Here is a 25653-nt window from a genome sequence, read left to right as displayed (position 1 = left end):
CTGATGTCTTTAGTTTTCGCTATTCGCCACGCCTAGTGAAATGGAAGCCCAGGAAGCTGTGCAATGCAAGCCTAGCCCGGATTACATTGTGCAGCTTCAGTGCGACAACGCGCGAGTTTTATTCAGGAGGAAGTATTCGTACAACTTCGGGAAGGTCAATGTCTGGGCGCTCCGCTGCTCGTCAGCTGGACTCCGCGCCTTCGTGTCTCTCACGCCTCTGTCCTTCCAAGCTCCGCTGCTTCGTCTTCACAGCCGCATAGCGAGTAAACTTCCAGTATTAGGACACTATCTACCAATGCTACGCTCTCGCCACAGCACACCTAGGCAAGTCGCCAAGGTGGATTGGCACGGCAGAGTTCTCTATTCCAATGGATCACCTGTCCTAGTGTCTACCAACTTGGCCCAGTCCCGCCAGGCCGCAGACACGATGCGCACTTCGTCTCGTTCTCGGCGCAAGTTCTGGAGGGCTGGCCTGGGGTTCCGTCCATTCAAGGTGCCCTTGGCTCTATTTCTGGTGCTCTTGGCCTTTATGTATTTGCTCTGGAAGCTGCGCTCCGGACCTCGCCAGACCACGGGGGTCTCTCTAGACACTGAGCTAACGCCAGAAGATATATGGGCCAAGTCACTAATTTCCAGCGCACAGCAAGACGACCAAGACGTTCCGCACTTAATCCCAGTTCCCCGTGTCGATCGTGAAGTTCTCCAACGACTGGCAGAAGCACATAAAGAAGACGAAATGGACCACCGGCCCACATCAAGATACCCGCAAGGTGTCCGTGCTGAACAGCACCGCTGGCCGCCGATGGTCACCGCTCTGCCCGAAACGCACTCAGGCTCCCGCAAACTCAAGTCTTCGCTCCAATCGCCCGCGTACACCACCGAACAAATTGACCGCCAGTTCTGCAATCGCGCTCCGTGCCGCCTCCTGCTCCCGCTCCTCATCGCGGAGCACGAGCCACACGCGCAGGCACACGTCACGCAGCTGCTTGCGCTCGCACACGCGCTCAATCGCACGCTCGTCCTCCCGAACGTCGGCCGTGGACGAGTCGGGACATGCTTCCGGTGGGACTTCGGCGTGTACTTCGACATCGCCAGCGCGGTGCGCTTGGGCGGAGGTCGCGTAATGACGATGGACGACTTCCGGACCTGGGTGGACATGCGTCCGCAAGCGGCGACAGGCCAGATCATATACGTCGACGAGAAAACCACTCAGGATGCGACAATTAATGACACCTTGCGTGTGGAAGTGGGCATAGACGCCGGCATGCAAGACCGTCGGGCGAAGAGCGGACAGTGCCTCAAGTCTCGATTCCGACGGCTGGACCTGAGCTCTCAGCAACCTGTGTCTGTGCATCTGGCTCCCGTCGACGTCTGGCGCACTCTAGACAACAACGAGACGGTTGTATCTGCTCTGGCTGATGAACTGTCTGCGATGCTCGCCTCTCCGAAGGCGCCGGTTGAGAGCCTCCTCGACCTGCAACAGGATTCTCTGATCCAGCTTGACCCTGATTCGGACAGTGGCGCAGACGTTCTCCTAATACACTGGGACGTGCATGGTCTGCAAGCGTTTTCGGCACCTCAAGCACCGATAGGGTATTCTTCTAAGCTCTGGTCTCTCGCGCAAAGGATGACGTCGACGACTCCTTACCTCGCCGTCACCTGGAACAATGAAAAGCTTCTTTCCACAACGTTTACTGAATGCGCGCACGCGCTGGTCAATACACTTAGCATGCTGCTCCACAATGCCACAACAGCACAGGGAATCGAAACAATATGGCTGTTAGCGGACAATCTCACGTTCGTACCCAGTCTGGAAGGCTATGGAAGTCTGGCAGACATGTCTAGTGAACATCGACAGGCAATGGAAGTTCTGCGGACCGCCTTTGCTCCTAACGGCGAGCTCGCGAAGTGGAAACTCACGAGCTCACAGCGGGAGCTTGCAAGCATCAGCGCGAGTGGTGTGGATGTTGACGAGCAAGGCATATTGGAGGATTCAGGTGTGACGGATATCTTGAACACAATGCTCGCCATGAAGTCTTCGCTTTTCGTTGATGCAGGGGGTGATTGCGGAGATTCAAGGTGAGCTGTCGAAGATGGCGCTTCGTCTGGCTGCGGTTGATGTTTGCATTCTCAAGTACGGCAGTCAAGCAGATCGTCGAATACAGGGAGCACGCAGGAGCTCGAGACCGACCTAGGAATACAGTTCATGTCTTCAGTTGAACACATTTGTATGAACATCGCAGTAAAAACATCGAGATGCATGACGAAAAATAGCATAAGCGAGGCATGGGATGCTCATACTACAATTTTGCGACGACGAGCACGGAGCGATCATAATCACAACATAAGAGCCCACCAGTCGCACCACCCATCGGCCTCCATCCTCCGTGTGCTCGGCGTGCACAGCGTAGATATCGGATCGCACGTACGCGTCTACTCGCGGGGACCCCCTCGCCCGACACCGGCGAACCGTGGCCTGAACTCGCCCGGTGCATCCTCCTTCTTCCGGTAGTCATCACGGTCGCCGCGGGGCGCGCGGTAGGCACCATCGCCACCGCCAGGACGGACGGTCGCGGGACGCGGGGGACGAACTGCCTTTTTGTGTGTGGAGGGCACGATCTCAGCGGGCAGGTTGAGCCTGAGTGGGAGTGTTTGGATGAGGTCCTTTCGAACTCAGCTAGAAGTGACCCAAATCGTACCATTCACGGAGGTAGTCGACACCCTCGGCGGTGAGGGCGTAGTAGTACCACTGCCAGGAGAACTGCGTCTTGACGAGGCCCTTGGATGTCAGACTCTGCATGGCCTTGATGACCTCAAGGTTAGGCACATCGAGCTCTTCGTGCTTGGGGGCGTTGTAGTCTTTCTTGGCGACAAGGACACCCTCTGCGTGGATACGACTGTTCAGCTGGCCATGCGGATGGAAGGAACCGAAAAGGCGCACCCTTGAAGAGAGACTCGTAAATTATGCGCCTGTGGGGCTTGGAAATGATCATGCTGGGCGAGTTCGGTCGAAGGTCGGAAGCTGGTCCAATAAGTCAGCTAATGCATGGGTCGGCAGCATGAAGGTACTCACTGCGACTGAATATCGCACTTTGTCCGGCTGGAACAATGCATGCAAGTTAGCTCCTGCTCACCAGATTCCACGTCCCAATGTATCACATCATCCATAAGTGCCAGCGACCATCCAACCTTTCCGACGCCTCATGTAGGTCCAAAGTTCCACACATGCATTTCTACGGCATAAACCAGCATTCTGAGAGACTCACATGGAGTGAAGGGGCGGAGGGGCCTTGAGGAATGTCTTGAAGTCGACCTACAGCGAGAGCTTGTGGACTCGGACGTCTGGCACGATCCCGAAATGGCAGCGCGGGGAAGTAGGACCCCGGGGCCTGCGCCACGTGGAGTAATCGGGGTCGCTCTCGAGCACGTCCCACGTGCAACCACGCGCGCTGCTCGACTTGTCTGAGTTTCCGAAACAGCACCATGTCTCGTATTCCTCAGCCCTCCTCCCGCCGCTCCCCCAGCAAGCCGTCGCCGGGGCTGACGGTGAACACATTCCCGAGCAGGGCTAAAACACCAAGTACCAGCCCCACACCGTTGCGCTCGAAGGCTAGCACGAACTCTCTTAAACCTCCCAAGTCACCAGCGCCGCCGAGGTCACCCGTGCGCCGTACGGCTCCGCCACCCGTGGATGAACCGCCGCTACCAGCAAAACCGCAGCTTAGCATAAGGGAGCAGATTGCGCTCAAACGAGCGGAAGCGAAGAAAGCCCAGACGCCGGCGGACAACACGAATGGCGGGCTGGACGACTTCTCGGGGTTCGAGGACGCTCTCCCGACATCAGGAAAGAAGCAGGGCGACGAAGAGGTTGATCTGGGACGGTGGTCTGTTAAGGAGACTATAGAACGAGCGCGCAGCACAGGTGAGTGTCTCAGGGCGTTGTAGATTTGTCAGGCAGCATTCGCACAATAGGCCTGCAACATAAGCCTTCGTCGGCAACAAAGTAAGTACACCAGCCTGAGATTCAAAGAGGAGGATACGGACACTTCCTCCAATGGAGTAGCATGAGACTACGACACTCAATCACGAAGACCACGAATCTAAGCATATCTCAAATGTGTTTGCTGCCTGACACGTCCACACTGCCGTCGTTTACCTCCACTGTGTGATGACTATAATTCGAGGTCTCTTCTCAAGGAAGTCTCAATCTTGTTGCTCGTGCCTTACCATGCATCCCATCTGCTCTATATGAGATCCATCTTGGCATAACACCTGAGCCTCTCAAATCTGTCCCCGAAGAACCATCAATCACTACTTCCACTGCCGATGACATATCTGCGACGACGCGTCGGAGAGGAAATCGCTCAGACGCGCCATCTTGGTATGAAGCACAAGACCTCCAGGTGCTCAAGGCGTGGTCTAATGAGATCGTTGAGATTCAACCCGAGATATCCATGTTCGGTTCTCTGAAGACGGTGGACGTGAGCCTTCCCATTTCTGTGCAAGTTCGCGCCCTAATCATACGTTCTACAGCTTCATAGCAACAAACTTGCATCCCTACCCGATGCGTTCGCCGACCTCACGGCCCTGACAGTCCTCGACCTCTCCCACAACGCTCTCACATCACTTCCAGCTAACCTTTTCGCCCTTCCGCACCTCACCACACTGAATATATCCCACAACCAACTTACGTTCCTTCCGTTCCGCGCACCGTTCGATGTCGCAGGCTCCACTCCACTGGGCCGCACAAAGGACTCTCGCGGAGATTGGTTCTCAAAGAGCATCACGCGTGCGACAGCGCCGCTCCCTCGCCTGACAAGTCTCGATGTCTCGTATAACGGACTCTCCGCATCTGCGATAGACCACGAGTACTCGCAGGCCAAACCAAGCCTCCCCACGCAGGTCACCAAGCTTGATATATCTGGAAATCCGCTGGGCAACTGCGCCTCGCTCCTGCAGTCTCTTGCCCGCCTTGAGCGGCTACGCGAGCTGCGCCTACAGCGAGCAGAGATCGGGAACGACTCCTTCCCGATAGACATCATCTCCTCGCTTAAGGTCACAACCCCCTTCCCGTCCCTGCGATTGCTTGACATGGAGGAGACACATGTCACTAAGCCCGCAGTCGAAGCTGCGCTGAGACCTCCTGCGCTGCGCCAGGCGATCGAGTTCGAGGTGACCACCGAAGAGCCTCGAGAAGGCGTCCTCTGTGTCGTTGTGGGCAAGCGGGTTGTCAAAGAGGCGTGGGAGGTTGAAGCAGAGCGCAGAGCTAAGCTAAGAAGCGCACGGGTCGCAGACTCTGCTATCGAAGAAGGCATTGACTTTGGCAGCAGAGCAGGCGGAAAGGGAGGACATGCAGCGACCAAAGTGCTTGTCGCTAAGGAGGCTTGGGAGATGGAGGCGGAGCAAGGTCTCTTGACAGAGGGGGCAAAGAGGCGGGCAAGGGCAGCAGCAGCAGCAGCAGCGCAATCTTCAGCCTTGTCTGCTGCGCCTGCGTCGACACAGTTACGCCCTACTTCGCCGCTAAAGAAGCCAGCTGTAGCGGCGAAGGAAGCTTGGGAGATCGAAGCCGAGCAGGGTTTGTTGACAGAGGGTGCTAAGCGACGTGCACGGGCTGCCGCAGCGGTGGCAGCAGCTATTAACAAGCCAGCTCCTCAAGCATCGCCTGCTGCTTTAGCACAGGTGTCGCCGTCCGAGTCTCCCTCGCCGCCATCGCTATCGTCAGTCTTATCGAATCCACAGTTCTACAACGCGACAACTTGTACACTGACCTTACCTTTATCCGCGCCTCCTCCAAAGGCCCCACATGCCCGTTCCTTCTCCCATGTTCCCACCTCTAAGGCCGTGCCGAAAGGAAAAGTGTCCACTACCTCGGACCTAGCACTCGCCATCCCAACTCCAACGCTCCCTTTATCAGTCATTGCCGTTCAGCCGTTTGCCCAAACGCTCAAGATTCTCAATCTGTCAAAGCGGCGCAAAGACCCATTGTTCAGTCTCCCTCCGCAGGATGGCGTCTTCTTGCCGGTCCTCGAAGAGTTGACTCTCGAAGGATGCAATATTTCTGACACAGTGCCTGTCACACGATCGGGTGCCACGCCCGATGGAGGAGACGGATTTTCGATGCCTCGAACCAGCGAACCGCTCTTGCCCCTCTTGGCGAAGCTCTTCCCTAGCTTGCGTATGCTAGATGTTTCTTACAATGCACTGACCTCTGCGGCACTGTCTCAGGATGCGTTGTCGAGTATCATCTTGGCGTCGGACTCTGCGGCACCAGAGCGTAAAGGCTTGCGGCACCTTCGCCTGCGGGGCAATCACATCGATGAACTAGACGGCTTCCAGGGTATTGCCGAGCTGTTTAAGGGCAATCGCGAGTGCCCTGCATGGAACCTTGAGGAGCTTGACCTACGAGACAACGAGATAGGGAAGCTCCCCGCTGAACTAGGTCTGCTGCCGCTCGACGTGTTCCTCGTAGACGGTAATATGTAAGTGTTGTAAGGTCCATCCCGGAGCTTAGCGGCGACTGATCTTGCATATCTCATAGCTTCCGCATACCACAACGGCGAGTATGGGAGCGAGAGGGCACAAAAGGATTGTTAAGTTGGCTGAGAGGAAGAATTGAGTGAGGAAGAAGACCTAGGCTACACGCGAACTAATTATTCCCCGGATCATTGACTCGAATTGTGCTTGGAGGACTATCACGAATGCAATGTACATACGAACTGTAGACTGAGATCATGCACCGGTGATTTCAGGCAATTGTGTCTTGCGGCTCGGCAACGCTCTGCTCTTGGTATGCCTGCTCCAGCCACATGCTGTGATACAGGCCGCCCTTCCGAATGAGCTCTTCATGCGAGCCTTGTTCTACGACTTCACCATCCTTAAGCACGATGATGAGATCTGTGGAGAGCGGTCAGATAGTCGATCCGCAGAATTATCTGTGCCAGAACGGACCTGCTTCTACTACAGTCCGCAGACGGTGTGCGATGAAGATGCTAGTGCGGCTCTTCTCTGTGAGCAAAGTGTTGACGTTTCGCATAAGTTCTGCCTCGGAGTGCGCATCGAGCGCAGAGGTCTAAGTTACGGGCGTATCAGCATCTCCCGATGCATTCAACTTGTATAGGGGACTCACAGCCTCGTCGAAGAATAGTATGGGCGGGTCTTTCAACAGCACGCGTGCGACCGCCAGCCGCTGCTTCTCCCCGCCCGAGATCATCAGCCCGCGTTCGCCCACTTTCGTCTTGTAACCCTCCGGTAAGCGCATGATCGCTTCATGCACGTGCGCCTTCTGCGTGGCCTCGAAGACGTCCTCGTCGCTCGCATCGAGCCGCCCGTAACGCACATTCTGCAGCACATCCGAGTGGAAGAGGGGCGTATCCTGGGGCACGACGCCGATCGCGCCTCGCAGCGACGCCAACGTCACCTGTGATACGTCCTGCCCATCGATCAGAATTCGCCCCCCGGTCGGCTCGTAGAAGCGGAATAGTAGTCGGAACACGGTCGACTTGCCGCACCCGGACGGACCGACGAGTGCGATCTTCTTGCCCGCGGGAATCGTGAACGAAAGGTTGCGGAAGATGGAGCGGTCGGGATGGTATGCGAAACTAACGTTCTCAAACTGGATGGATCCGCCACGGAGCTGGAGTGGCTGTGCGTTAGAGTGATCCTGGAGGAATTCAGTTGATGAGCACCGGCGTGAGGATACAGGTGCAACAGACATACCTTTGGCGGTTGATTATCTGTCACCAGATTGAATAGGGTCTCCATGTCCAGCAAGCTCTGACGCATTTCTCGGTAGATTGTGCCGAGAAAGTTGAGTGGTAGTGAAAGCTGGAAAACTAGTTGATTGGCCATAACCAAGTCGCCGACGGTCATAGTCCCTACATGAAGGAGCAATTGGTCTATAAATCATGTCCTACATCACCATGCCGTACGAACCATTGATTACGCCTTGAGCAGCCAAGAACATCATCGCCGTGAGCGCGGTCGAGAAAATCACGTTCTGCCCGGAATTGAGATAAGCCAGCGACGTAGAGATCTTGACCGACGCCTTCTCATAAGCTGAGAGATGCTTGTCATATAGAGCAATCTCGTGCTTCTCGTTGTTGAAGTGCTTGACAGCCTCATAATTTATGAGCGAATCGACAGCGACCGTTGCAGCCTTATTGTCTGCAGAGTTTGCTTCCCGCCGGAAGCGCGTTCTACAGTAAAGGTCAGTATATGCAGCGGCACCAACAGGAGAACTCACCGCCATGATGTTGTGCGCACTGTAAACCAAGTATACGCGGCCATTGTGACAAGTGTGATCGCGGCAAAGTCCCACCCGAATTTATAAGACTATTGGTACGCGTATCTGAAATGTCAACAATCTACCGAGCTCAGACTCCTGTTGACTTACCAGAATGCCGCAAACCAGAGAAATCTCCAGTGCCGTCGGCACGATGCGGAATATGATCGCAGAGAGGATGAATGTAATACCTCTACACTTCATATGTTACTACCAGTCCAAAAAGCGGAATTGGCAGGGCAGACACACTTCGTACCACGATCTATCGCCCTCGTCAAGCCACCTGTTTGTCTCGAGAGGTGGAATCGCAAATCCAAGTTTAGCAGATGTTCAAACGTTTGCCGGGCGACCTTCCGAACCGCGCTCTGGCCGACCTTGGCGAAAACAGCATTGAGCAGTTCGCCGGAAAGTGTTGCACCAACACGAGCCAATCCGTCTAAGGACTCGTGAGGAACGTGCGTCAAGTTATCTCGGCTGTCGTGTACGAAAGATCACGTACAACCCGCAATCAGTGAGCCTGCAACAATCCATACTGTCGAGCCAGCCGTGATGTCGACATTCAAGGTATCAATGATCTGCTTGAATAGCAGCGGGACTTGCACGTTCAGCAGCTGATCTGGATGCGTTATTACGCGTCCAGGAATACTTCAGTGCCCTGCTCGTACCTTGCCTGTGATCAATAGCCCGAGGCCCAAGATTACTCGCCCGCGAGTCGACCAGTCGTTCTTAGGCCAGATGTTCTCGGCAAGCTTTTTGACAATACTCCAGTCCTTTCTCCGCTGCTCTGCTTGACTGACATGAACGGTGTGGCTTGCTGGACTGGGCGAAGCTGGCGGTGGCTTGGACGGCGTTACCGTTGGTGTCTTGGTTGCCTGCGGAGCCTGTTGAGAGTTGTAGCGGGGCAGAGGCACATGATTCCGGTGCGGTGCCGTATAAGAGAGTCGTTGGAGAGCTGAACATCGCGAGAGAGACCCCCGAAGTGAACCTGACACAAGCACGCGCGAGGTAGTGCACTGGGAGGACAACCACGATGTTGCTGGACGAAGCAGAGGATTCATGCTCGACTACGCGCAGCCTCTGATGAGCTATGGTGGAACGGGTGCATGCAGCACGTCCGGACAACTAGAGAACGAAGAGCATGTTCGAGGGAATAAATGGCATGGATTGCGTGCGGTTTCGCGCCAAGTGAGAACTCGCGCATTGCAAATCTTATCTATTTGCCAAATGGCTTATAATTCTAATCAGATTAGATCTGGCAGCCGTTTAATTCCGAAACCCGAAGGTTATATCTACTAGAGCGTGCGCGGGCTGAGACGTATTATATTCTGTTCACAGGAGACTATGTCAACGCTCAGAAGGTCCTAGAATTCTCAGTGAACGAGTTCGATGTCTCGCATATTATCCTTGCTGAGCACCCAGGATGCGGGGGCACCGACGCGGCACATGGGGCCGCGGCGGTGAGGCCCGACTCGGAGCCGGACGGCCGCTTGCCCTCGAAAAATCCCTTGCCTGCTTGCGCCACTGATTGCACTCGCGAGGGACCATGACACTGGTGCCACAAGAGCCCACGAAGCTGAATGTCCGTGTGCAGGTGCAGCAAATTGTTGCATCAGAGACGATATAAGCAGCGGGCCAATAATAGAGACATGGTACCTCACACATTGCATGGAGCTTCCCCAAAACACACGGCTGATAGTGAGGCAGATAGACATATTCTACGAGGCATATACAATTGTACAGAGTAGCAGTCTGAAGAGCGTAGGGCGTCATCTATTCCACGGTCAAATTCTTATAGAATGACAAGCCAGCCAGACCACCTAGATCATGATATAAGAGGAGGCAAAAGCGATTTTTTAATACTGCTTACACTGTTCAGCGGGCTTGGCGTAGCCTCCAAAGGCCATCACGTTCGAGACGTGGAATGACGTGCCATTGTTGGAGCGGTTCCCATTTCCGAAAGGCTGCGAAATGTGCAATATTAGTGCAGGAACACGAAACGTGGACCAATCGTACGTACACCTGCAACGCGTGTGGTGATGGTCTCTTGGTCAAAGATGAAGAAGTTGATGCTATTGATCATCTTGCGCTTATAATAGTCCTGGTATCCAGCGCGTCCGTAGACGGCGAGGACGATCTCAGTGGCTGCAGGACAATCATGAGCTACTCAAAGCAAACAGAGACATGTTGAACGTACACTTCAAGTCGATGACCACAGCGTCACGCTTCTGGGTACCGTGCTCGACGATAACATTTTGGACGCCGGGCAACTTCACCCTGTAAGTGACCTTCAAGCCATCAACCTGAAAGCACCATAAGACGAATTTCTGCTACTGAGACGGATGTGCTTACGATCCATCCATGAGAAACGGTAATCTGGGCGATTGGGTGATTAACGTCTAGGATGAGTTCACCTATGGTAGGCGTCAGAAACACTATGTCGGAGTCAAGGTCGGGTGACTTGCCGTCACCGTTGGTTGTCTTGAGAACGTCGTTGAATAGCTCGCCGTCAGTGCCACCGATGAGGGAGGTGTGGAGGTAAGCGTCCATGCTTGAGGTTGCAAATGTTCAGGTGGTCGGGGATCTGCGACGAGGAGAGTTGATAATTTTCTGGTGCCGAAAGGCACCTCGCTTAAATACAGCCACGGCCATGGCTTATTGGTTAAATGAAGTCGTCCCTGTTTGTTTCGACGGCAACTTGCAAGTAGCAAACCACTAGCCACTTCCCAGTGTCTCGGGGCCAAGAAAGCCTGCGGAATCGGATCCTAGAGGGAGCCGACGGGTGTAACAATTACAAAGACAGGGTCCATGTGCCCTTGAGCGAAGGACACCTGTCAAGAGTCAAGACAAGACGGGGTATGATTGACGGCTGGGGCGCACATATCCCGTTATGAGTTTCCCTGCAGGTACATGGGTGCAGAGTTATTACGTGACTCCAAACCGCATGACGGATGTCTAGAAACACAGGCTGGGGTTTCTGGTATGGCAAACACACAGGTTTCGGTTCCAGAAAGAATGCTGAATGATCAAGGGTGCAATGCATATGGCCATCTCGGCTAAGAGGTCCTCGACGAAGTGATCCAGGAAGCCATATGTACGCCAGGAATAGAAATGTAAAAGCCAGACAGAAAATCAAAGCATTCCACTGAGGCTCTGGCATCCTCTTGCGCCAATTAACGGGCCAGCGGAGCCTTGTGTAATACATATTTCATGCCAATTAGGCTTTAGGGGCTAGAGCTGCAGATTGAAATTCTGACGTTTTGACGTGCCAATTAAAGGTGTAAGAAGCTACCAGGATGCCACGTGCGACGATGGGACGGTGGAGAAACAGGAATTGCCTGTACAGAGTTCGGCGGGATGGTCTCCCAGCGTCTGAGCTTTGCGTAAGTAAGCCTATACATGTTGTGCCTGTGCGGTGCGTACCTGTCTCCGAGCTCATTGTATTAGGAATATACGAGAGTCGTCCGGGTCGTACCTTACGCCGGTGCATACGAAGCAATATGTATTCCGTATCATCCTATAATTATACAGTCTGAAGTCGGTATGGAGCTTATTAACATGAGCGTGACTTGCCACCTTGACCTCACCATTCGGAGAATCGCACCGTCGCCTAAGCCTTCACTCTGAGAGCGGTCCCGACCTTGTGCGTTCTCGCAAGAGTCATCAAGACTACGGAACCTGATACAACCGCTCCGCAAAAGATCTGCGCCTTGACATAGTAGTGGTCGTGGACATTCAGGAGCGCTCCGGCTATCGGCGTGCCGATGAGCAACCCAAGTCCAGCGAAGGCGAACACCATGCCCATTCGTGTCCCTACCCTGTTGAGATCTGGCGAAAGCGTAGGGATGATGGATGGGGGAAGGGATACAATACTCCCTGAGAAGAATCCATAAAGCACGGCGAACGCGGCGAGCCCGCCGACATTGTGAATCGGGATCCAGCAAAACGCCAAGATGGAACAGATGACAATGCATGGTAGGAGCATGTTGAGCGGGCCGATTTTGTCCGCGTAGAAATTGGGTATGAGTCGTCCGATCACGGAAGAGGCATTGAGGATGGAGACGAAGTAGAATGCGAGCTCGCTGTTAGCACCGGTCTTTCCGCCCGCATATGAGCTAATGTAGAAGAAGGGAATATAGAGGCCAGCGAAAGCGAGGAAGAGGCCGGCGGTGAAGAGTGCGTATGGGGGTTCCTTGAACGCACTAAGTTCCAGGAGCTGCCGTCGTTGGCGAGGCTGAACGCGAATTCTCATGATGGCGAAGCAAATCGAGAGGGTGCCGAGAGCGAGAAAGCCCATGACTCTCGTTGCCCAGCCGAACCCAATCCTCGGCTGCAATTGGTGGAAGACCGCAGTGTACACGACTGCGCCTGCGAAAATAGCCTGAATCAGACATGCTTGCATCGTAATAGGCCCACCACCTCACCTATACTGCTACCACTTGCCGCGATACCGATTGCATAGGATCGTTTGCGATTGAAATAGGTGGCAACAATCGCAACGCTTGGTACAAAAATACAACCAGACCCAAGGCCCATACAAACGCCCTGTGCCAGGAGGACTTGGTAGTACTGGGTCGACAAACTCGTCATCATCAAGCCGAAGACGATTAAGAACGTTCCAATGGCAAGGAGAGTGTGCAAATATCCCATGTCAAAGACGGGACCCGTAAGCACCCCAAACAGAAGAAGAAGAAAGCCCTGTAGCGATCCGATCCAGGAAATTGCGGATGGGGAGATGTTGCTGAGGAGACCCACTTCGTAGTATGTCTGGAAGGCACCGAACGTATTGACAATCCCCCTATAGAATTGAGGGATTAGCATCAGCAACGGGTTCGATGAAGGTACTTGCCAGCTATTGAAGAACAGGCTGAATGAGCCGGCAACTTGGAGCCATGCAACAAGGCCTCCATCGGGTACGTCAGAGGTCGAAGCATCATATTCCCGAGGTGTCGTATCCTTGACAGATTCTGACTGCACTATCTCCCGCGTGGATGTATGTATCGAAGCATCCATGTTGTCTGGGCCAACGAGAGCGTCGGAAACGTCTTTCTCCCCGTTGACATTGGAAGATGACATCGTAGGTCCCGGTTTGTGGGACCAGGAAAAGCAACGGGTGCAGTTTGTGGATAGCTTCAGATGACGTATCGAGGGAAAGGGCTGTCTCGATGCCTTAAGTACACGACATGGCGAGCATCGGTCGAAATGTCAGCAATGCTCGGAGGGCATTCATAAAGGAGGCCGGATTAGTAAGTTAAGTTAGTGATCAGGCGCTATCAAGGTTTAGAGGCATGATCCCTGCTTCTTCTACACGCACGGACTTGTTTCGAAACCTCAAACCTCCCCAGCGCGCAATCGTGAGCATGCAAACCCATGATATCATCCTTTTGGGGTATCAACCTGGGCCAGAGTCTGGACCAACAATGCCAAACAGTTCGAGTCCTGATCCCCTGGTACCAACGCCTCTCTGAGGTTCTCTCCACTGCTACTACGGCTCTCAACATTGCTCGAGGAATATGATGTGTTCCTAATAAGTAAATGTGTTTTCTGTCTTCCCTCCACTACTTGACTGTCTCACAATTCGCAGAACCCCTTTATTAGCTATTCCTGACTCTTGCAGAAATCGGATATGTCTATCAATCTGCCTGGATGAACAGTACATGGTGTGGGGGTTGCCATGCCGAGCCTTCAGAGGATGCAACACGACGCATCCATGTTGTGTAGTGCATAGATAGCGACGGGCGTTTCGGAGCTGAGCCTGCCTACATAAGGCAAAATCGCGTCTTACTAGGTGCGTTCAAAGTTGCCGCTTAAATGTCGCTGAAAAAAGGCGACAAGGATCTCATCTCCCCTCCTCGAACAAATAAATGACTGCTTGTCGCAAGCGCTCCCATTTTGGCTTACGGCACGTCACGCTTGCATAAAGCGCCAACCTGATTGGCTGCTTTGCGTGATCAGGTCACAACTTCATCACGCTTAGTCATAAGCAACCGTGCGACCTTCAGCCACATATGAGCGCTCCAAAGTCCATTCAGCCACATTTAAGCGGCAACTTTGAACGCACCCACTGTCTGGACCTCCCAAATTGGACCGAGCAATTTACGTCGCGACCCTCATTAGCACAAGGTCACTCGACGCTACCAGTCTCAAGACAGTGCCAGGTCAGGTAAAATCCTCACTGGGATGGCAACAAGGTGAGGTCGCGCCATAACGACTTTCCAAACATAACGCAATGAATTACAACTCAACTTTTGTCTCAGATTCTCATACTCTCCAGAGCTGATTCCAGAGCACGCAGTGGCCACGTATATCGAGCACCTCAATGACGATATTCTGTATGAAATCTTCTGTGTTCTTGCCCTCAGCCCTCCAATGCAAGATAAATATCTACTGAGCCAACTCTCCTTGGAATCCAAGACGAGCTGGCTAGCAATCACCCATACGTGCTCGCGTTGGCGCCGCATCGCAGTCACATCTCCTAGGTTGTGGACAAAAATCAGCATTTACTTGGATTGCTGCGAACCTATGCTACGCGAGTTCCTGTCACGCTCGCAGGACATGAGCCTATCTGTGCGCATTTGTGGCTCTACCTCACGCCCGGACGATGTTGGCTCGTTGATGGAAATGTCTCGTCTGTTGGCGCAACATACACGACGTTTTGTTTCCTTCAGCGTCGTTAACGTGGCAAGGCGCCACATGCGTGATATACTTGTCGCTTTCACTTACCCTGCACCCCGACTCTCAGAGATTATACTCATCGCGTATTCTCATCAACTTCACCTGCCTCAAAGGACTCCTGTCGCAGCATCCCTCTTCAGTAACCACACTCCGGTGCTCTGCACAATGCATGCTCCCAATGTATGGCTGCCGTGGCGACCGTACCGCGACATGGTCTATATCGATCTTATGGTGTCCTCTTTCCAGTCCGCCGACGAGGTTCTTCAGAGCATACAGCACTGCAAAATGCTCCGGCACCTGCGAATAGAAACACAAGATAATGGCAGCCAGCCTTCTGCGTTGGATGCCCCATTCACCACTGTTCATCTTCCCGACCTGACGTATCTGAATCTGCGTGGGCCGTATTCTTCAATAGCACGCATAGCCTCTTGCTTAGCGGTACCCACTAGCGCGTCAATATCTGTGAGTCTCCTACATCACCCGAATGACCGCCTAGACAATCACCAGCGCGGTCGCGCCCTCTACCCGAGCACTTCGCGCGTCACTGCGGCTCAATTCAAAGTTACTTGTATACGCGCTGCGGCGTTACTTCGCCTCACGTCAGCAGACGACCGGTTTATGTCCATGTGGGCGTGGCGGAACTTTCGGGGAGCCTTTGACGTCAATGTCGGCGATGCCCTCGATCACCTTGGTGACCTTCTGGTGTTTCCCGCGTTAAGCCGTCTCACTATCCGGCACAACACCCTGCGTCTGAGTGCAATGGATTGGCGCAGAATATTCAAGCAAATGCCATCTCTGGAAGTCCTCGAGATTGAGGGGGGCCATCACACGCACGTTGCGGGGCCTTTCCAGGCGCTAGGGATAGTCAATGCGCTAGACGGCACATTCATCGTATGTCCGGCTTTGACGTGTATACACGCCATATCCTGTGAGGGCTGGGACGTACTTGCAGATCTGCTATCGGATGTTTTAAAACTGCGTTCGAGCATCGGGGTGCGTTTGAATAAGTTGGAGATAGTGACGGAGGAAGTAAGGGAACTGTTGACGCTAGAGCAGCTGTGCGACGATGTCAACGAGCTATCGATTGTGTTGAAATGATGAATGGACTTTGTTTCGTGGTTCATCAACGGCCTAACGGCGGGCAAAATAAGTACCGATACGATGGCCCGTTGGTATTTCCTCTTAGTCTCGTCGGTTTTGCATAAAATGAATTTGGCGACAATGCTGAGCAAGTGTGCCGTGATCTAACGACGACCAACTCCATACCAATAGGGCTGCATAACTTGATGTGTGCGCAGGCCGACTTCTGACAGACGGCAAATTATGGCTTCGTTGGGCCCTGATTCTCGATTCAAACCATTCCTGTGAGAAATATAACAGGTCGCAAATATATCACGACCCGTGTGTAACCACAGTACAGACCGCTGTCGAGGCAGAGATGCATGATCAAGAATTTATACACCCTGATTATACTCTTAGATATGGTCCGTTGGTACAACTGCGGGTAGTGGGGTCCAGACGGGCGGGGCGCATATCCAGGAGCTCCGTGGCTTCGAGCTATTGGTCAAATGATTCTAGGGAAGGGGTCGTGTTTGTCATCAGCCCGACAGCCCGACAAATTTCAAATGCCTCCTTTCTGACGAACACACGGATATAGCCTTGGGGCTCACTCACCTAAAAGAAGGACCGGGCAGCAGTGGTGGCCGCGGGCTATGCTTGCAATAGACACAGGGATAGACACAGAGGACAACATAATTTCCTTAGAGCAGTGCCGTCGGAGTGGTCTGAATTGGTGTCTTATATCATGGTAACGATTCGGAACTATTTGTACATATCTGACGGAACAATGCATGAGTCATGGGTGGCGTTACGTCGGCAGTCAATGGAAGAATCGATAAGACAATAACGCCGATAGTTCCTAGCTGTGGACACCGTCCTCGCAACAATTAAGGTAAAATGCAGCAGCGCAGGCAGCCAAGCGGCGATCACATCGACCGCGATCTGCGAGAGGGTTCAAACATGCAGGGTGGCAATACTCACTGATCTGCTGCGTTATTGGGATAAGTCGTGGACCGATAGCACACTGGTTGATCATTCATCATGCGGTGGAACCAGCCGCCACGGGGCACTGCTCTGACACGTTCGAAAGGATTTCTCGCTTCTGCGCGGCCTGGGAGGCTATGCAACCCAGCATACAGTATTTGTGTCTTACGTGTTTTACTCGCCTCGAAACAATTCAGATTTACTGCGCCGCAGATGCAGAACAACAAGTGTGTTGTATCGACTTGTACTTCGGCACCGGAATGGCGGGCTGCTTTTGCAGACTGACGGGCGTAAAGGTACAGAGAAGCAAAGATTTCGACGCCCATAGCTGCGCAATGCCGACCGTGCTGCGGGATATCGAGAAACGCGGATGAAACTGGATGCGGCACATGAGCCCGGGCCAAGCAGATCAGTCCTTAGGTTGATACTCACGACATGCATTCGAGGTGCAAAAGAAACGACACTTGCGAGGTGCCAGTTATATCGCAGACCTGGGTAGGACGTGTAAATCAGTGCACAACAAAAAAGCTCGTCTTGTGAGTTGAGTAGAATGAAGCGCCAAGAAGATGATGAACGGAAATCAGATGCGACGGCCTATTGCGAGACCGTGGGAAATTAGCGACGCCGATCGAGCCGGGCTGTATTTGGTATGTCTTGCCGAGTACACACGCATTCCGTTCTCTTACCTTCCGCGCTCCCAATCTCAATACACTCGCTTCCCGTCTTCGTTCCCCTCGTCTGACCTGCTCGATTAAAGTCAAAATCTGTGCTTACTGTGCACCTGAATTGGTAAACTGAGAAACAAACCGGCACCATGTCCTCGCAGGAGGACGAGCCGAATGACAGTGAGAGTCTTCAGAACTCGAAGAAGAGGAGGGTCCAACGCGCGTGCGACGTCTGCAGACGGAAGAAGAGTATGTAAATCCTCACGTAGCACAATTATGAGGCCGCTGACCATATACCAATATAGTACGATGTAAGACGCGAGCGGATTTGATGGCCTCAGCGCTTACTATGCATCATCGCCTCAGGTGACGGAGGCCAAATGCCCGAGAATAGGTGCTCAAACTGTGTAACCTACAACTACGAATGCACCTATATCGAAACCGCGAAGGTAAGCCCTAATTTCTATTTTCATTTGAAAGTCAAGCTCATGCATCGTACTAGAAACGGGGTCCGCCCAAAGGGTGTGTGTGACCCTCATATATGCTGATTGAAAAAGCGATTTAAAGACTCCAATTCCCTCAGATATGTAGAAAGCCTCGAGACGCGACTGGAGAAGATGGAAAAACTCTTAAACAAGGTAAGTTACATGAGCTCCCAATCGACGTTGCTGTTAACCCCTGGGCTGTGTAGCTTTGTCCCGACGCAGACTTCTCACAAGAATTGGGTGGCCACTTCGACAGGGATGCCTGGATTACAGAGCGCAATGCGGCCGAGAAATCTGGTGGGAAAGCGGTCGCGTATCGCACGCCCGTCGCAGCTTCTGCCATCGCCTCTTCCTCCACAGGAGCCCCTGTTGTCCATCCTACAGATCCGGATGAACTGGAGCCTAGCGACGACGAAGTCATGGCGCAGCATTCTCTCGTCCACAGCTTGAAGCGAATGCAGCTTAACCCGACACAGCTCCGCTTCTTCGGCAAGTCGAGCAGCATTATGTTCATTCAGACTGCGATGGATCTTAAACGACATTATTCTGGGATGCCGACACCCGAATCGCGTGAGACAATTGTGTCACATCCTACTCTACTGCAGGGCCGTCGCCGCCGACCCGGCCATTGGAGTCTCCATCCGGTTTGTTGCGCTTTACCTCATCATCAGATACCTGGATATACTGACGCATTGACCTTTCACGTCCACTCGCATGTATAGTGGTTGTCGGCACAGTTACAAGACGAGCCACAACCGCACGCGTCGCAAAACTTCCCCGATGATGACCTCATGTTCATGCTCATAGATCTCTTCTTCACCGAGGTCAACGTTTATACCCCTCTTTTACATCGCCCCTCGTTCGAAAAGAATATCAGGGATGGTTTACATCTACGCGACGAAGGATTCGGGTCCACTGTGCTTCTTGTGTGCGCGATCGGCGCGCGCTTCACGGAAGATAAGCGGGTCTACTTGAGCGACTTCTCGGACAGCCCACTCTCTTGCGGCTGGGAATGGTTCAAGCAGGTCCAGATGATTCGCAAATCATTACTCGCTCCACCCCGATTGTACGACCTACAGATTTACTGTGTAAGTGCACGAGAACATTTGCTGGCTGAGCTGCGCAGTGGCTAACTGATATGTGCCGTGCAATTAGCTTACTGCGATCTTCCTGCAAGGCTCGTCGGCGCCGCAGGCGTGTTGGACCATCATCGGTGTAGGCATTCGCATGGCGCAGGACGTAGGCGCGCATCGTAAAAAGGTCTATACAGCAACACCCACGATTGAAGAAGAACTCTGGAAGCGCGCTTTTTGGTGTGTCGTCCCCCTAATCTCCCTCGACGCCACCTTATATTCGTGCAGGGTATTAGTCTCCATGGATCGATCGATCAGCTCGGCTCTCGGACGCCCGTGTGCGATCCAGGACGAGGATTTTGATCTGGACCTGCCGACAGAGTGTGACGACGAGTACTGGAACCACCCAGACCCGAATCTTGCATGGAAGCAGCCGTCTGGTAAAGCGTCGATTGTGACGTTCTTCAACTGTTTCCTTAGATTGAATCAGATTCTTGCGTTTGCGTTGCGCACGATCGTAAGTTCGCTGAGACATCGGCCCCAGAACCGCGTTCCCATGAGAGCCCTGCTTGATGTTCTCTGTGATTGTAGTATTCGATCAACAAGTCGAAAGCTCTCCTTGGCTTCGTTGGCCAACAATGGGAACAGCATATAGTCGCCGAGCTAGATTCCGCGCTCAACAAATGGATTGACTCGGTGCCTGACCACTGTACGTGCATGTCAAGCTCCCGAATTAGATTAGCTCAGTTTCATTGACATCTCGCGTCATACACAGTACGTTGGGACCCCAACAGAGAAAACCTTGTCTTCTTGAACCAGTCGGCAATCTTGTACGCAAGCTATTATCAGCTGCAGATCTCAGTTCATCGGCCTTTCATCCCGTCGCCGCGCAAGCCGTCGCCTCTCTCATTCCCGTCGCTCGCGATTTGCACCAATGCCGCGCGCTCATGTACGCATGTGTTGGATGTCCAATACAAACGGACGGGTATTCCACTGTATCATAATCAGGTACGCGTCACCGGAGCGCCAAGCCCCGATCGGAGACTAAATATCGGCCTAGATGTCCTTGTTCACGTGTGGGATCGTTCTTTTGCTGAATATCTGGGGCGGTAAACGGTCTGGTCTGTCGACTGACCCTGCGAAGGAGATGGCAGATGTGCATAAGTGCATGAAGATGCTGAAAGCTCTGGAACCTCGGTTAGTGCACTTTGACTCCAGCCACCACCATCTTCTGAAGATGTCAACCAGGTATCATCCTGCGGGGCGCCTGTGGTGAGTACTAGTTGCGCGTATATCACCACTTAGGGCAAATCTCTTTGACAGGGACATACTCTATGAGCTGGCTTCGGTGGGAGATCTGCCGCTCCCCCAGAACACGCCTCCTAGCCACAAACGCGACCGGGATTCTGACAGTCCGAAGTCGTCGATATCTTTGATGGACAGCGCACCGACACCGCCCGCACAGCGCACAAGCACTCCGACTAACCAGGCCAATGTAGAACACGCACCGCGAAGTATTGCGGGTTCAAGACGCATCTCGAGGGATACAAATGCGATGGGGCAGTCATATCAGACCTCCTCACCCCAGCAGCTTTTCCATCATCCGAACGGCTATCAGGGACCCACAGACCCCACGAACGCAAATAACTTTTCCCTCCCCATTCACAGCGATGAGCTTGGTAGGATCCCGTTGCACCCTAACTTCCCGCTGTCCAGTGTAGGCGACTCGCCGATGGGTAATACCTGGTTCACGCCACCGGCGCCAGTTTCACCGATGCCCGGCCCGTCCTCTCAGGCCGGTCCATCGACTAGTACGGCTGGGCCGAGTGGGTTAAATAACGACATCGACCCTTCGCTTGCCTCGATCTTCACAATGCCGAACACGGATGTATACGACTCAATCTTCTCGACCATGGGGCCACCGATCGCGGGGACAGAATCACATAGCTTCCAGTCGCAAATCGGGTCGGATTTGCAGACATTGCAAGATTCTATGCAAGATCTTGGCGTGATGGCGCCTCCGCAGTCAGCCGAATCTTCGTTCCCGGATAACACTCTCGCTATGTGGTCGAATGCACCTAGCGGCTTCGAGTGAGTTGTCTGCGCTACAGGGTTCGATCATTTCTCATCGTTTTCCAGATGGGACGACTGGGGCACGTACATCAGCAACGTAAGTGGGATGAACAATGGTATGAACAACCCTCTGGGCCCAAATAGACCACCGGGATGAAATTTAGACGTTTATGTTTTCTGCATGCTGTGCTGTCCAAGCTTGTCTGTATTCCCTGTACACACTATGTTACAAGTATTGATATATTAGTGGCAGAACCTTCCTTAAGTAGTTTGCGTCCGTGCACACAATGTTCACAATACAAATCCTACATGATACCTTCACCAACATTCTTCCTGCTAGCTAAGACATCCTATACGGATACGTCATAGCAGCGTGTTCAACGTCCAATCGACTTAAGGTAAACGGATAGAATTCCACAAACGTGCTAGGTGTGCGAACTCGGGCATCCGTACTTGTACAGACTACATATTGAGGGCGACATGAGTCTGCATCTGCTACTTGGCAGCGCAATGCTTCATGTGTACCGAGCTCATCGAGACCTAGACGATGGAAACACGTAGGAAACATTTCGAGCCTGATCTACTCTCCTTCCCACTCAGAGGAACAGAATACTGCTGATATTGAATAGCGTAGCGGATGTCCTGTACATCGGCTGCCTGCATTGAAGCGTGATTCTCTCTGACGTCCTCCAGCAGTGAGTAGATTTCTGCGGCCTTCACATTCTCCTCCGGCCTCATAACAGATTTCGTCTCAGAGATTGGAATGAAACCCTGGTATTCAGCACGTATTCAGGCCAGCGCAAGTTACGTCGGAGTGGTGTTATAATTGACCACTTTCGACGTAGGGGTGTAGAATTCCTAGCACGCCTATTCAGAGTTCATTAACGGATCTCATTTTGTGGAGAAGGTTTCAAGTTAAATGAACCTTCGGTGGCAACTTCAGGATCAACATGATGTTGATAGTACAGGTCGATCTGATCAGTACGTCACGTTCGGAGAGAACTATCGAGCCGCCTTCGGATGTACGACAGCTTGCTGTTAGGCTTCGTGACATTGCCGACTCCGGGTGTGAAGTCTCGTCCACCGATTCTGGTTGCAAGAAACATTGGGGAGCACCGTCTGACTGAACCATTTCCCTAGATCGCTCACCTGCGTATCCATGAATCTCTAAAACGATACCACCAGTCGCGAAGAGAACGCACTGGTCCCGTACATGTCGGCTGTTATCAGATTTCGAGCCGGGCAAGGCAAAGACATATTCAAAGCTGATATCGACCTGTACAAGCCGCCATTGCCACCCGTCAGTCAAAACCTTGATAAGACATGAAGTTTGCATATAGTATTCATACGGGAGGAACATCGCGATTCCCCACCACGGTACACGTGATCGCGTCTCGACATGGTATGAATCATACTATGAGTTCATTGAGCCATGCGGAACTCCGGCTGGGTTACAGAGCAAGCTGACATGCTATATGATTATCCTCACCGATATAAAAAGACACCATATATAAACAACCAGAATTCGCGCACCACCGTCCCCGACTCTTCTGGTCATTCGTCGCCAGTCTGACAGTATATAGGTATTAGGTCGACTGAAATCCAAATGCCAGCTACGTCTTACCCTACTCGCCAACTTGGCCGCAATGGTCCCACCGTCAGTGCAATTGGGTTCGGTGCCATGGGTGAGGCCTTGAGGATTGGATGCAGCGAGAGCATCTTTCATGACGATTCTCACTATCACAATTTGTAGGTATCGGCGCCTTCTACGGCACGCCTTCAGACGACAAAGACGCCTTCGAAACCCTGACCTATGCAGCTGATCGAGGCGTAACATTCTGGGACACCTCTGACATCTACGGCACAAGTGCGTCACTCGTGATTCTTGTGTGCGACTAAATTGAGCGGCGTCAGGCGAGGTGACCCTGGGGAAATGGTTTGCAAAGACAGGAAGACGCTCAGAGATATTCCTGGCCACCAAATTCGGCGCTAGGGACCTGACCCCAGGCGCAGCGCGCCCGACGCACCCCAACAGCAAGCCCTCCTACATCAAACGCCAGCTCGAGGGTTCGCTCCAGAGACTCCAGACCGACTGGATAGACTTGTACTACCAGCACCGTGTCGATCCAGAAGTTCCGATCGAAGGCAAGTGCGCTCATGCGCGCGTGCACAATCGGCACAAACTCATCTAGAACTTGCAGTCGTGTTGGAGACGCTGCGCCCCTATGTCGAGAGCGGGAAAGTCAAATACATAGGGCTGAGCGAATGCCCCGTCGACGTGCTCCGCCGGGCCAAGAGTGTCCCGGGAGTGGGAGAGAAGGTCATCGCCGCGCAAATGGAGTACAGCCCATTCGAAATTGATATTGAGACGTCTGGCTTCGTCGCCGCCGCGCGCGAGCTTGGCGTGAGCACCGTCGCGTACTCTCCTCTTGGCCGAGGTACGCCGCCTCCGTCTCCGTCTTCCAGCCCACCCGATTGGCCGTCGCTGACAGCCTGTCTGCAGGCCTGATCACAGGGCGGTGCGTCGCGCGTCCAATCGCTCAATGTCCAGTAGACGCCGACTAATATGCCCGCAGGTACAAGTCCCCGGACGACTTCGAGCCCACCGACGTCCGCCGCAACTTCCCGCGCTTCTCGCCGGAGGTCTTCCCCAAGAACCTCGCGCTCGTCGACAAGTTCCGCGTTATTGCCGACGCGCTGGGCGCGACGCCCGGCCAGGTCGCGCTCGCCTGGATCCTGGCCGAGCACCCTGACTTCGTGCCCATCCCTGGCACGAAGACGGTCGCACGGCTAGAAGAGAACGCGAAGGCCGCGGAGATCAAGCTGTCGGCGGAGGACGTCAAGTCGCTGCGTGCGGCAGTCCAGGCCGCTGGCGTCGTGGGTGAGCGGTACCCTGCGGCGGCCCTGGTGCACACCGGCAAGAGCTGCATCCCTCTCAGCGAATGGAAGGGCGAGCAGTGAAAAGCGAGCATGAGGTGGTGTGCGAACGAGCCTGGTCAACACAGCAGTCAAATGACACCATCCTGCAGCAAAGAAGCGCACCTGTGGTGTTCACACGTCTTGAGCACACTTCCGTGCGACGTAATGGGAATATAAGATCCGTTTAGCTGCTATGTACTACTATGATAGCGGGTTACTGGTACACATTATAACATAAATGCATGATGCAGCAAGAGGATAGGAGGCGATGATGAGTGCAGATGTGAGGGACAACCGGACAGTATTGTGCATGCATGGAGCTATGATACCTGCAATATTCCCATTGCATGCGATGAGACCGTTCGATGAGAAATGAGCGAGACAGACTAGGAAACCCGATGTGATACGTATCGTACACCAACCCGAACAACGATAAGAGAACGAGAAAAAAGGAGATGCAGCAGACAAGCGACGGATGGCGGGTACAATCACCAGCCGGCGTAATGGTAGTCGTCCGCCCAGCTACGGTTGCGCGCAACGTTTGCCTTCCTGCGGTCGTCGCTTTCGTTACCGCTCTTGCTACCCGATCCACCGTTCCTCGAGGAGTCACTATTGCTATGCATTGCCGTAAGCGGGCGCAGGTTGCTGCCGAGGACACCACCCCCGCGCCGTGTCAAGTTGTTCCGGGACACCTGCCGCTCCCATAACAAATTCCGGCGTAGACTCTCTGAGAGCTCAGTTGCCAGCATTTGCCGCCGGGTCGTCCGGGGCGTCATTGGCGGCGCAGGCGCGGGAAGATTGTAGGGGTGCCCTAGCGCGATTGGCGCCGTTGCAACCGAGGGGATTTGAGGGCGCACGGCTGCCTCCGACGGCGGTGGGCCATGGTCGGAGTTCCGTCTACGATTCGGGTCGGCGAGTGCAGCGAGTTTCTTTTGCGCAAGGCTGTGCGGTACCTGGATTGCGTTGTCCGGGTTCTCGTCCTCACTGTCGCTATCCTCCTCGAGCTCCGCAGATTGTGGCCGACCCTTCGGACGTGCAGTAGCGGTGGTCGCGCCGTTGGTCGGTGCAACCCGGGCGACGACCGCAGCGGCCATGGGCACTGCCACACTGCCCTTGCTGGCTGGAAGATTATGCGGCGCAGCTTGCCTCCTCAACTGCGACATGTCCTGCGACGAAACCCCTCGCGTGCTGTAAGGGTGAGTCGGCGGAAACATGTGCGGGTCCGGATTGAGCAGCTGTGAGAGCAGTCCTGACTGTGTGCGATTGAGGTTCGAGTACGACCGCCGTGGGGCCTTCGCAAACATGTCGCGCTGCCGTTGTGCCTCCTCCGCGGCCTCGCGTAGGCGCAACTCCTCGCGCTTCCGCGCTTCCCGCTCGCGCTCATCTGCACTGTTGTCTTCGGATGCCCATTCCGAATCATCCGTCTCGGTCGAATAATCCGA

General features: G+C 53.7%; 9 protein-coding genes across 9 annotated transcripts; 5 read left to right on the top strand and 4 right to left on the bottom strand.

Moving 5' to 3' along the window:
- Positions 1–40: 40 nt before the first annotated feature.
- Positions 41–2083, top strand: POSPLADRAFT_1061281 (hypothetical protein; the record flags this gene model as incomplete). The annotated part of the gene is made up of 1 exon (XM_024481365.1): positions 41–2083. The coding sequence occupies one exon, from the start codon at positions 41–43 to the stop codon at positions 2081–2083; it is 2043 nt and encodes a 680-aa protein (XP_024334384.1).
- A 350-nt stretch (positions 2084–2433) lies between these two features.
- On the bottom strand, positions 2434–2993 carry POSPLADRAFT_1049827 (hypothetical protein; the record flags this gene model as incomplete). Its single annotated transcript, XM_024479851.1, has 3 exons — positions 2434–2638; positions 2700–2883; positions 2942–2993. 3 exons carry the CDS (start codon positions 2991–2993, stop codon positions 2434–2436), a joined length of 441 nt encoding a protein of 146 aa, XP_024334383.1.
- A 490-nt stretch (positions 2994–3483) lies between these two features.
- POSPLADRAFT_1049826 (hypothetical protein) lies at positions 3484–5597 on the top strand (the record flags this gene model as incomplete). Its single annotated transcript, XM_024479850.1, has 4 exons — positions 3484–3922; positions 4300–4481; positions 4534–5407; positions 5503–5597. The coding sequence occupies 4 exons, from the start codon at positions 3484–3486 to the stop codon at positions 5595–5597; spliced, it is 1590 nt and encodes a 529-aa protein (XP_024334382.1).
- Positions 5598–6597: 1000 nt separating this feature from the next.
- On the bottom strand, positions 6598–9241 carry POSPLADRAFT_1067728 (hypothetical protein; the record flags this gene model as incomplete). The annotated part of the gene is made up of 11 exons (XM_024482221.1): positions 6598–6894; positions 6949–7069; positions 7127–7660; positions 7717–7874; positions 7933–8195; positions 8243–8331; positions 8393–8474; positions 8531–8717; positions 8781–8892; positions 8947–9095; positions 9136–9241. The coding sequence occupies 11 exons, from the start codon at positions 9239–9241 to the stop codon at positions 6746–6748; spliced, it is 1950 nt and encodes a 649-aa protein (XP_024334381.1). The 3' UTR covers positions 6598–6745.
- Positions 9242–11888: 2647 nt separating this feature from the next.
- Positions 11889–13291, bottom strand: POSPLADRAFT_1156117 (hypothetical protein; the record flags this gene model as incomplete). The annotated part of the gene is made up of 2 exons (XM_024487032.1): positions 11889–12646; positions 12703–13291. The coding sequence occupies 2 exons, from the start codon at positions 13289–13291 to the stop codon at positions 11889–11891; spliced, it is 1347 nt and encodes a 448-aa protein (XP_024334380.1).
- Positions 13292–14533: 1242 nt separating this feature from the next.
- Positions 14534–16051, top strand: POSPLADRAFT_1156274 (hypothetical protein; the record flags this gene model as incomplete). The annotated part of the gene is made up of 1 exon (XM_024487054.1): positions 14534–16051. A coding segment is annotated over one exon (1518 nt), but the record flags the coding sequence as incomplete, so codon positions are not given.
- A 1759-nt stretch (positions 16052–17810) lies between these two features.
- On the top strand, positions 17811–21559 carry POSPLADRAFT_1067727 (hypothetical protein; the record flags this gene model as incomplete). Its single annotated transcript, XM_024482220.1, has 13 exons — positions 17811–17910; positions 18028–18110; positions 18219–18299; positions 18353–18727; positions 18884–19234; positions 19302–19459; positions 19508–19736; positions 19811–19928; positions 19995–20227; positions 20280–20416; positions 20468–20491; positions 20543–21310; positions 21359–21559. The coding sequence occupies 13 exons, from the start codon at positions 17811–17813 to the stop codon at positions 21447–21449; spliced, it is 2748 nt and encodes a 915-aa protein (XP_024334378.1). The 3' UTR covers positions 21450–21559.
- Positions 21560–22898: 1339 nt separating this feature from the next.
- Positions 22899–24253, top strand: POSPLADRAFT_1049821 (hypothetical protein; the record flags this gene model as incomplete). The annotated part of the gene is made up of 6 exons (XM_024479849.1): positions 22899–22977; positions 23046–23159; positions 23207–23437; positions 23494–23730; positions 23808–23811; positions 23869–24253. 6 exons carry the CDS (start codon positions 22899–22901, stop codon positions 24251–24253), a joined length of 1050 nt encoding a protein of 349 aa, XP_024334377.1.
- A 446-nt stretch (positions 24254–24699) lies between these two features.
- Positions 24700–25305, bottom strand: POSPLADRAFT_1156282 (hypothetical protein; the record flags this gene model as incomplete). The annotated part of the gene is made up of 1 exon (XM_024487056.1): positions 24700–25305. The coding sequence occupies one exon, from the start codon at positions 25303–25305 to the stop codon at positions 24700–24702; it is 606 nt and encodes a 201-aa protein (XP_024334376.1).
- Positions 25306–25653: the final 348 nt, after the last annotated feature.

This window comes from Postia placenta, assembly GCF_002117355.1.
Source record: "Postia placenta MAD-698-R-SB12 unplaced genomic scaffold POSPLAscaffold_17, whole genome shotgun sequence".
NCBI lineage: Eukaryota > Fungi > Basidiomycota > Agaricomycetes > Polyporales > Adustoporiaceae > Rhodonia > Rhodonia placenta.
The sequence above is the reverse complement of the archived record's forward strand: the minus strand, read 5'-3'. Positions and strand labels throughout refer to the sequence as shown.